We start from the raw sequence: 11,871 nt of genomic DNA, 5'->3' as shown, positions 1-11,871 counted from the left end.
TAAATACTTATTCAGATGTACGTACATACTTACATATATACGTACAAACGTACATAAACATTTTTTTAGGTATTGAAGGTCCGCGTCCACGTCTACATGTACAACAATATTTTCGAATTGCTTAGCTTTTCCCAGCATTTGTGCCTCTTGGTATATATCAGGTGTAGTAAAAAGAAATCCATTATTTTTCCAATAGATGGCTTTAGTTATCTGTATCTCGCGTTGTATAAGTCCGATTGGGTTCCACTAGATGGCGTTAGAAAGATGAGATTTCGTACTAAAAAAACTTTTCTGACAGTTTTGTGATTAGTTGACTCAGTTTTGTTTGAGCGCGCGTCAAAGATGGACACTAGCAAAGAGAAAATACGCTATATTTTACAGTTTTTCTTCGATAAAGGCGGAAACGCAAGCTAGGCGGCTGAAAATGTGAATAGTGTTTATGGTCCTGATACTGTAACAGCCAATCACGCGCAATTTTGGTTTCGTCGATTCCGTTCCGATAATTTCGATGTCAAAGATGCACCACGCACTGGAAGGCCAATTGTCGAAAATATCGATAAAATCATGGACATTGTCGAGTCCGACCGTCATGTAAGCACTGTTTCGATTGCCCAAGAGCTAAAGATTGCACAAAAAACCGTTTGGAACCATTTGAATAAGGCTGGATACAAAAAGAAGCTCGATGTATGGGTGCCACACGAGTTAACGAAAAAAAACCTCATGTTCCATCTGCGAATCGCTGCTGAATCGCAACAAAATCGACCCATTTCTGAAGCGGTTGGTCTGTCAACTGTACTGTCAACAATTGGACCGTCTGAAGGAAGCAATCGCCCAGAAGCGGCCAGCTTTGGCCAATTGGAGAGGAATTGTGTTCCATCAGGACAACGCCAGGCCACACATATCGATAGTGACTCGCCAGAAGCTCCGGGAACTTGGTTGGGAGGTTCTTATGCATCCACCTTATAGTCCGGACCTGGCACCAAGTGATTACCATCTGTTCCTGTCTATGGCGAACAATTTTGCTGGTGAAAAATTCGCTTCAAGAGAGGCTTGTGAAAATCGACTGTCTCAATTTTTTGCCAATAGGGATGAGGGCTTCTATGAGAGAGGCATAATGAAATTACCTTCAAAATGGTAACAAGTTATCGAACAAAACGGCGCATATTTGACCTAAATCGGATCATTCTAACTATGGTAATTAAAGCCTTCAATTTCATGCAAAAATAATGGATTTCTTTTTACTACACCTGATATGTTTACATATTCGTAATAACATACATATACACGTATATTATTATTACGAGTAAAACTTATAACTATAATAAAACTCTGCAACACTTTTTTACTGTACAAAAGAAGTGATATATTAGAACAGTAACGCCAACTGAGAAACTAACATATATACAGGGTGTCTTATAACAAATCTGGCAGAGCTCGTGGAGACATAGAGCGGGTTAAGACAAATATAAAAGTCCCATACCGTTTTGTGAGATTCGCAATAATTATCGAGTTATTAATGACAGAAATCTGAGGAATGAGAGCGCGCCGAGACGTTATGGGAGGAGCATCTAGCCGCTCAGGCTAGAGAGCACTGCCCAGCAGTGATGCATATTAGGGACCTCAGCTGGCCCAGTCGACAAAGGAACTGTTGCCGGCGCGCGGCGAGAGGTAGAACAACTTGCCAATGTTTATGTCCTTACTCCGCCGCTCCTACATCCTGCCGTACCGCGTCTAAGCTCGCGCCGATATGGCCGTTGAATATTCGCGATTACAATTACGAGATTATTTTATGAGGTACCACAGATAGCTCATATTGAATTGTAAATTGTAACGTTCAAGGTTCAAAAGTTCTTTGATCAAGGAAAATATCGAAAAGAAAAAAGCGATAGAGAGCGGTGAGATCTACAGAGATTCTCATTGTTTTCTATCGCAATCTATCGTTTTGCTGCATCGGATCCGAAATAAATGATATCGCGTAAAGATAGAGTACGATGAACACTTTTCATCGTATTCTATTGTACTCTATCGTTAGGAGAATATTTAATTGAGTATTAGCGTATGATAGAATTCGCGTAGAGACTCATCGTGTCCTATCGTTTTATTCAAGTCTACACAGAAAATATGTTTGGTTAAGTGAACTAATTTTCTGACGAAATGAGAGAGAGGAAGAGAGAACGATTAAGAAATTTTGAATAAATTGAGAATAGCACAATTTTGTTTAAGTTAACCATAAACCTTGATTATATTGAGTGTTAATATTTTCAGTTAATATTTCTCTGTATCGTTCATATTTCATTTGCAAGCTGTATCATGGACCAAACATTTTTACCATGTATCACGCATAAATTGTTGTCTTATCGTAATTCTTGTCAATGATATATTAACGACAGAAGAAACTGAAAGTTCTGTATCGTACAATTGCGAAAAGAGGACCATCGTTGTCAATGGTGCACCAACGATACTCGGCATAAAATTGATTCCTATGTATAATCGCGATACAACGCAACAAATCCGAGTGTGTTATTTTGACATGCATAAATGTATGATTGATTGACGCTTTCTTTACACGTTTCTTGTCGTCAGAAAATTGGTTCATTCAACCAAACATATTTTCCGTGTAGACTTGAATAAAACGATAGGACACGATGAGTCTCTACACGAATTCTATCATACTCTAATACTCAATTAAATATTCTCCTAACGATAGAGTACAATAGAATACGATGAAAAGTGTTCATCGTACTCTATCTTTACGCGATATCATTTCTTTCGGATCCGATGCAGCAAAACGATAGATTGCGATAGAAAACAATGAGAATCTCTGTAGATCTCACCGCTCTCTATCGCTTTTTTCTTTTCGATATTTTCCTTGATCAAAGAACTTTTGAACCTTGAACTTTACAATTTACAATTCAATATGAGCTATCTGTGATACCTCATAAAATAATCTCGTAATTGTAATCGCGAATATTCAACGGCCATATCGGCGCGAGCTTAGACGCGGTGCGGCGGAATGTAGGAGCGGCGAGGTAAGGACATGAACATTGGTGCGTTGTCCTTCCTCTCGCCGCGTGCCGGCAATAGTTTCTTTGTTGACTAGGCAATGCTTTCTAGCCTGAGCGGCTAGATGCTCCTCCCATAACGTCTCGGCGCGCGCTCATTCCTCAGATTTTTGTCATTAATAACTCGATAATTATTGCGAATCTCACAAAACGGTATGGGACTTTTATATTTGTCTTAACCTGCTCTATGTCTCCACGAGCTCTGCCAGATTTGTTATAAGACACCCTGTATATATACAGGGTGTTTGATAGCTGATCATGCAGACGAAAGTTGGAGATCGATTGGGTGTAGCCGAGAAGAAAAGTCATGTACCATAATGTCAAATTGGCAATAGTTATCGAGTTATTAATTAAAACATGTGAGCCAACGAGCGCGTAGAGAGCGGAGGGCGGTCGCAGTAAGCACGTAGACATTTGATACAGGCGGAGTCAGCGAGTGACGGTAGGCAAGCGCGCGGCGAGGGGCAACGTAAGCGACAAGAGGCGATCGCGCGCGACGAGGAGCGAGCGAGCTTTTTCTTTATAGCTTTTTCCTTATAGCTTGCTCGCTCCTCGTCGTTCGCGCTCGTTCGCCTCTTGTCGCTTACGCTCGCTCGCTCCTCGTCGTTCGCGCTCGCTCGCTCCTCGTCGCGCGCGTTCGCCTCTTGTTGTTTACGTTGCTCCTCGCCGCGCGCACTCGCCTACCGTCACTCGCTGACTCCGCCTGTATCAAATGTCTATGTGCTTATTGCGGTCGCCCTCCACTCTCTACGCGCTCGTTGGCTCACATGTTTTAATTAATAACTCGATAACTATTGCCAATTTGACATTATGGTACATGACTTTTCTTCTCGGCTATACCCAATCTATCTCCAACTTTCGTCTGCATGATCAGCTATCAAACACCCTGTATATATATGATTATTGTATACTTAACTTAATATTTTTAGAAATCTCAAATTCAAATTATTTTCTTTTTTAAGATATATATTATGTACATAATATGTACGTAACATAAGTTTTTATAATATATGTACATAAACTTTTAAAAGTAAAAATTATATCGTTATAAAAATTCGAACGCAAGTAGTGCAGGTAATTCGCGAATTAGGTGAAGATAATTTACAAATATAAATTAATGACATTTACATATTAATGGTGTATATATACGTGACGTATATACAATTTTTACAAGTAAAATTTATATAAAACTTACCTTTTTAAACAAAAAGGTAAAAAAAGGCGCCAAGTACAAGCGCAACACGTATTGTGTTATTTTTAGAAATTTTAAACTCAAATTATTTTTTTAAGGCATATATGTGTACATAACATAAGTTTTTACAAGTAAAACTTATAATTACAATAAAACTCTACAACACTATTCTACTGTACAAAAGAAGTGATATATTAGAACAGTAGCGCCAATTGAGAAACCTAACATATATATATATGATTATTGTATATTTAATATTTTTAGAAATCTCAAATTCTAATTATTTCCTTTTTTAAGATATATATTATGTACATAATATAAGTTTTTCAAATAAAACTTATCAAATTATTTTTCTTTCAAGATATATATGTACATAAGCTTTTAAAAGTAAAAATTATATAGTATTATAAAAATTTAACACGTTTATTAATAGTGTCCAATATTTAAAAAAGAATATCTTTTTAAAGGTTATTGTTATTCAAGAAAAACCTAGCTACAAAAAATGTCTATGGCATAAATTTTTACAAGTAATTTTACAAGTAAATTTATCATTATTTATTAGAACACTGAGTTATATGATTATTTTACTTGTTATTGTAACAAATTAATTATTATAACAATGCAATAAAAAATATTTAATACAAATAATCTTGGCGCGGCTGCACCAAAAACTATATCGAACTAAAATAATACATACATGACAGCATTTTTATTATAATAAAATATATTTATAAATTCCCTCTATATATATACAGTGTAATGTTCTATTTAAGTTTACATAGTATTATATTAAATTATAAACCTTCACTATAGAATATAGATATCGGATATGAATATATTCTACATATTTTGATATTTTTTATTCAAAGGTGTTATTCTTATTATAATCGACGAAATGTCAATGATGTCTAATTTGACTTTTATGTACATACATCTTCGATGTAGTTTTTGGTGCAGCCGCGCCAAGATTATTTGTATTAAATATTTTTTATTGCATTGTTATAATAATTAATTTGTTACAATAACAAGTAAAATAATCATATAACTCAGTGTTCTAATAAATAATGATAAATTTACTTGTAAAATTACTTGTAAAAATTTATGCCATAGACATTTTTTGTAGCTAGGTTTTTCTTGAATAACAATAACCTTTAAAAAGATATTCTTTTTTAAATATTGGACACTATTAATAAACGTGTTAAATTTTTATAATACTATATAATTTTTACTTTTAAAAGCTTATGTACATATATATCTTGAAAGAAAAATAATTTGATAAGTTTTATTTGAAAAACTTATATTATGTACATAATATATATCTTAAAAAAGGAAATAATTAGAATTTGAGATTTCTAAAAATATTAAATATACAATAATCATATATATATATGTTAGGTTTCTCAATTGGCGCTACTGTTCTAATATATCACTTCTTTTGTACAGTAGAATAGTGTTGTAGAGTTTTATTGTAATTATAAGTTTTACTTGTAAAAACTTATGTTATGTACACATATATGCCTTAAAAAAATAATTTGAGTTTAAAATTTCTAAAAATAACACAATACATGTTGCGCTTGTACTTGGCGCGTTTTTTTACCTTTTTGTTTAAAAAGGTAAGTTTTATATAAATTACAGCATGTCATCAGAGTGTTATAACACATTAAATTGTATATTATCAGACGATAACTTTATTTTAAGCGTAATGAATTTTAACATATTACTTTTCTTAAGCGTAATGAATTTTAACGTATTACTTTTTATATTTTATTGTTACCGTAGCCTTTGAAAAGTACAAACATATGTAATATTGAATTATATTGTACAAATAAGTACATAAATGAAAATATCGTCCAAAAATAGTTGAATCAGATAACAAATAATAAAGGTTATATGAAATTAAATGTAACATAATACGTTACATATAAAATTGGTACATATAACTTTATATAACCTTTGCTATTTATAAATTTGTTTAACTATTCTAATACAATACCCAATTCATGCATACTAATTTGTACGCTGTAAACTTCAAATTGTTTGAGCTTTTCAAAGGTTGTAGTAGCAATAAAATATAGAAAGTGATATTTTAAAATTTATAACGCTTAAATAAAGTTAGTATAATTATTGCAGACGATACTATATTATACATGACTGGTGTGAATTTCATTGAAATCGAACAAAAGATGAACCTTATGTTTAATACAATTGAAAAATAGGTAAACGCAAATGGTTTAAAACTAAATGCGAGTAAAACAAAATATATGATTGTGAGGGGGGCGAGGAGTGAGCTGAAAGTATGCATTACGGTTAAATGTTTGGATGGGACATCAATAGAACAGGTAGAAAAAATAAAATACCTCGGGGTAATTATTGAGAAGGAATTAAAATTGGATGAGCATTGTGATTATATGAGTAAGAATATAGGCAAAAAAACAAGTTTCTTGAATAGGTTGTGTAGTAGTGTGTTGATACAGTCTGTAAAGTAAAAGCATGCACGGCATAAATGGCAATTGGATTCAAATATCGTCCTAGTTTTTTTGTGAGCCGATAGATGAAATCTTTGTCGTGAATGCTTTGTCACAAAAGATTCAGTTGGCGTCGAACTCTAATCTGAGAAACACGTTAACCGCCATGAGTGCCGCATATGCATCGCGCTACGAGGCTTTGTTCCCACCCCAAAAGACCAAAAATGTCATATGCAGTGGCTGCTAAATACATGGGAAAGTCAAAATCGTTCGTCGCTAAGTGAGTTCAACAATATAAAAAGATCAAAAATGTCGATGACTTGCCAGAACGTGGCTCGATAGGTAAAGTGACGCCGAATATGGAAAAAAAATTGTGAATTTGTTTAAGCGGAACCCGACCTTAATGCTTAAAATTTATGAGAAGTGTTTGTTGCCGACTGCTGAACGATGCTTCATAAAAAAAAACGAGGACTGGATCTTACAGGAAGACAACGACCCAAAACACCGGAGCAAGCTTTGCACCAAGTGGAAAGAGCAGTCTGGCATCGTCACACTTGATTAGCCATCGCAGTCGCCAGATGCAAATCCCATTGAAAATGTGTGGGCATATCTCAAGCACAAGCTTCGAGGAAAAAGAGTGTGCACTTTGAAGCAGCTGACACGACAAATTCGTCTCATTTGGAGATCTTTACCGAACGAATACGCAGTCAACTTACAAGGAGATGACGCAACCTGTTTCATCGATTTCAACACGAGTCATAGCACACTCGATAGCTATGATGCCGTGTATAAACGCCCTAACATAATATGCGTGAATGCGTCTTTGTTTACGAGTAATTTGCAGTTAAAGTTTGGCTCGCGGAGCCGTGCCACACATAGGGCACAAATTACGACACTCTTTCACGAAGCCGGCGTGGCTGAGCAGACAGAGGCTCCCGCGCCGCAAACACTTTTGCGCCGCCGACAGCGTTCGAGTCCCGCCGACGACTGGTTCGTTTTTTTTTTCGTATGTAAAGACATGTAATAAATATTTTTATATTGTTCTTATGTATAATTCCTTTTTTTGTTTCTACGCTATTAATCAAGGCTAATTAGGAGAGTCAGGCCTTTCAAATATGAACACAACTTTTTTATTAATTACAATAAAATGTTTTTGTCCGTATCAAAACACATACACACACACACATAAGACAAATATAAGGCACACAAATCAAAGTTACGTATTATAAAATGTGGTCATGCTGTCGCAACTCTGCGGATGGAATGCCGTATAAAAGCATGTAAAACATAATAGTTTTTTGCACCAACTGCACGTAATGAACGCATAATTTTTTGCACAAATACACTTTTGACTATGTATAGTTGGTGGAAAACATATTTGATTGACGTTGTAAAATACCTCGCGACTGTCAACAAAACTGGACGAAAATTGTATCAGGACATCTGCAAATATGAATTCAATATAATTGATATTGTATACAAGGCCAATAACAATACGTACAAATATATCTTTCCATTGCTCACATATTCAATATATTTACCTCGAAGATATTCTATTGCGTCCGTCAACTCTTCTTTCGTAATATCACATTTTGCTAGATTTTGCACATAGCTGATCGTTGCTTCATCTACAAACGTGGTTTCCATTTTTAACACGAGTTTTTCACTGTTCACGTTACGAAGACTGCCCAGAGAATGAAGCGAGCACGTCACAAAACATGAGAATCCCTCTGCGAGAAGGGGAAAGGGAAGAGGGTTCCTTTCCACTTGTAACGGTTCTAACGGCTCTCGGGTTTCTCTCACACGAAATAATCACTGTCTGGCCATTTCTTTCCCATACCATACGAAATATTTATGCGAAATAGATTTACACGAAAAAAACATTTTATTGTAATTAATAAAAAAGTTATGTTCATATTTGAAAGACCTGACTCTCCTAATTAGCCTTGATTAATAGCGTAGAAACAAAAAAAGGAATTATACATAAGAACAATATAAAAATATTTATTACATGTCTTTACATACGAAAAAAACGAACCAGTCGTCGGCGGGACTCGAACGCCGTCGGCGGCGCAAAAGTGTTCGCGGCGCGGGAGCCTCTGTCTGCTCAGCCACGCCGGCTTCGTGAAAGAGTATCGTAACTTGTGCCATATGTGTGGCACGGCTCCGCGAGCCAAACTTTAACTGCAAATTACTCGTAAACAAAGACGCATTCACGCATATTATGTTAGGGCGTTTATACACGGCATCATAGCTATCGAGTGTGCTATGACTCGTGTTGAAATCGATGAAACAGGTTGCGTCATCTCCTTGTTAGTGGAAAGTATGCCTCGGAGATGCCAGGCAATTATCAATGCCGGTGGTGACTGGACTCATTATTAGTGGTACAGCATTTTTCTTCTCATGGAGTACAACAAATCCATGTACCTAAAAATCACTAAAAATAAATTTTTCTACACATTAACCCGTGCACGCTCTTACTTTACAGACTGTATATAAAATGCATTATATATAAATCAATCATTGCGCCTCATTTTGAATATTGTGCGACTATATTAATCGGAATGGGTGAAACACAGCTAAATAAGTTACAAGTAGCGCAAAATCGGACCATGAGAGTCGCATTGTAGACGCAATGTAGACGGGATACTGAGATTGAATATATGCTGCAATCGTTGCAGTTTATGTTCGTGAGACAGAGGATATACTATAATACATGTATTTATATTTATCTGTAAAGCAATGAAAGGCCTCTTGCCTGGTTACTTGAGAAATAAGATACAAATATTAGATAATATAAGTGGTAGGCTTACACGGCAGGGCGAGGATATTGCGATTCAATTTCGAATTAACAATGCGCAAAAATGTATGTTCTATAATGGAATAAAGATGTATAACAGTTTATCGAGGAAAATAAAGTGTTGTGAGAGACTGGAGCACTTCAAACGAAAACTTAGGAAACATATATTAAGCGTAAGTTAGTGTTAAATTAGTTTATATAATTATATATGTATTGCAATAGCTGAGAAAGCTAATAAACTCAATTCATTCATTCATGCATTCATTCATTCTCTCTCTCTCTCTCTCCCTCTTTCTCTCTCCCTCTCTCTCTCTCTCTCTCCTTTTCCCTCTCCCTCTCTCTCTCTCTCCCTCTCTCTCTCTCTCTCTTAAGATAAAGTCATATTATATTGTATCATATTTCTATCGTCATATCGTGACAGTACGTTGTATACAATTTCTATAACATTTTGCTATTAAAGTCATGTAAAATGCTTTATTCTATTCTTGCCATGTTCTGTTATCATAGTATTTGTGTGCTGTTGTGACAGCATGTTATGCGTGCAACTGCCGCATTCCTGTAGTTACATTATATCGGTTAATTATATATTGTAAATTATAAAAAAATTGGTAAAAAAACAAGCTAAATGTAGTTAATGTAATACATATAGTAAAAACACAATAAAAAGACAAGCTTAATATAATTAATATAATGAATATAGTAAATAGAAATCTACTGGCATTCGTAATTGAATTTGTTAGTGTACTGTCGGTATTTTACTAACATTTGATTATAAGAGGACTCGTTAAAATTATGTAATTATTAAGTTAAATTTAACAATGAATATTGTGATACTTAATATATACGAGGTGTGTGAGAAAAGTAATGAGACTGATAACACTGCGAGCGATCTGGCAACGCTGTGTTGTTCTACTTGTGTAGACCGGTGTGTTCATCCCTTCCAGATGCTCAGTCCGAATTCCAGCTCCGTACAGCCATCACGTGATTTTTGAGAGCACCATCAGTGAAGTTGTGTTTTTATCGTGTGTTACGAAAATGGAACAGCGGAATTTAGAGCAACGTTATGCCATCAAGTTTTGTGTTAAACTTGGGGAATCCGCGAATATGACTTTTGAAAAGTTGAAACAGGCCTATGGGGAACATTCCTTATCAAGAGCACAAGTTTTTCGCTGGTACAAATCATTTTTGGAAGGCCGAGAACACGTTGAAGATAAACCTCGCTCAGGAAGACCTTCAATTTCAAAAACCAACGAGGCATTCCTCTTGTTCCACAGCCCCTCTATTCACCTGATCTGAGTCCTTGTGACTCTTTTCTTTTCCCGAAATTGAAAAATGTCTTAAAAGGACATCATTTTGGGACTCTGGAGAACATTCAAAAGAATGTGACCGACATGTTAAAGGCCCTACCAGTTGACGCCTTTCAGCGCTGCTATCAAGACTGGGAACTACAACTCCGCTAGTGTATAGCTGCCGAAGGGAACTACTTTGAAGGGGACAATATTGTTGTTTGAAAAAAATAAAAACTTTGGTAGATAAAAAAATCAGTCTCATTACTTTTCTCACACACCTTGTACATCACATTATCATTATATTTGTCTATTATAAGGACTTTGTTCATTAACCTTGTAATTAACATTTTATCCCATTGAATGATATATCACAAATAAAGCAGTAAAATAAGATTAAATCAACAATTTGATAAAATATTACCTCTCCACCGTGACCGTCAAATATTGCAAACAAAGAAATTCCAATATTGTTTACATCTTCATTTACTACAAAACGATCTTCCATCCGAGCTCTGTGCCCTTGAACAGCAAATGCTGCAATATAATCTTGTTTTAACTCCCAATTAAGTTTTACTCCGTTATTCACAGAGTCATTAACTAAAAATTGCAGCTTAGACACCTATATAAAAAAATATATGTAATGTAGGATAGATACAATAACATACACAGTCTATCTATACAAAAGTTACTACTGCAAAAAATATTTTAAATAAAATGTTTTAAATATTGGACAAACGGGGTGAGTCATTTTAAGTATGTGTTACCTAGCCCAATAACTTTCCTATTTTTGATTGTAGAAACAAATGTTTCAGACAAAAGTTCTATGGTTTAAAGGGGGGGCATAAAACAACTATATCATTTTGTTTACAGATGGCACCACTTTTGAAATATTCACTAATCATTACTTTTCTTAACTAGAAACCCCAACTCTTTATTATATAATCTTTTTTTACCAATTAATTTGAACAACTTCTGTCTGAAACATTTTTTTATTTACCTAATATTTTTTGAGATATTTAGATATTTTTAGATATTTTTAGATACATTTAAGGAAAATTTGGTA

The 11,871-nt window shown here is 34.9% G+C and overlaps 1 protein-coding gene across 1 annotated transcript in view; it reads right to left on the bottom strand.

The window, feature by feature from the left end:
* Positions 1 to 9,979: 9,979 nt before the first annotated feature.
* Positions 9,980 to 11,871, bottom strand: part of LOC109503974 (protein phosphatase 1L) — a gene marked incomplete at its 5' end in the record, with an annotated part of 117,456 nt that continues 115,564 nt past the window's right edge. The window contains 2 exons of the mRNA XM_025298659.1: positions 9,980 to 10,075; positions 11,230 to 11,427. Of these exons, the coding sequence (XP_025154444.1) occupies positions 9,980 to 10,075; positions 11,230 to 11,427 (294 nt within the window). The remainder of the gene's footprint in view (positions 10,076 to 11,229; positions 11,428 to 11,871) is intronic.

The sequence above is a fragment of the Harpegnathos saltator genome, unplaced genomic scaffold, assembly GCF_003227715.2.
Source record: "Harpegnathos saltator strain DR-91 unplaced genomic scaffold, Hsal_v8.6 scaffold23, whole genome shotgun sequence".
NCBI lineage: Eukaryota > Metazoa > Arthropoda > Insecta > Hymenoptera > Formicidae > Harpegnathos > Harpegnathos saltator.
The sequence above is the reverse complement of the archived record's forward strand: the minus strand, read 5'-3'. Positions and strand labels throughout refer to the sequence as shown.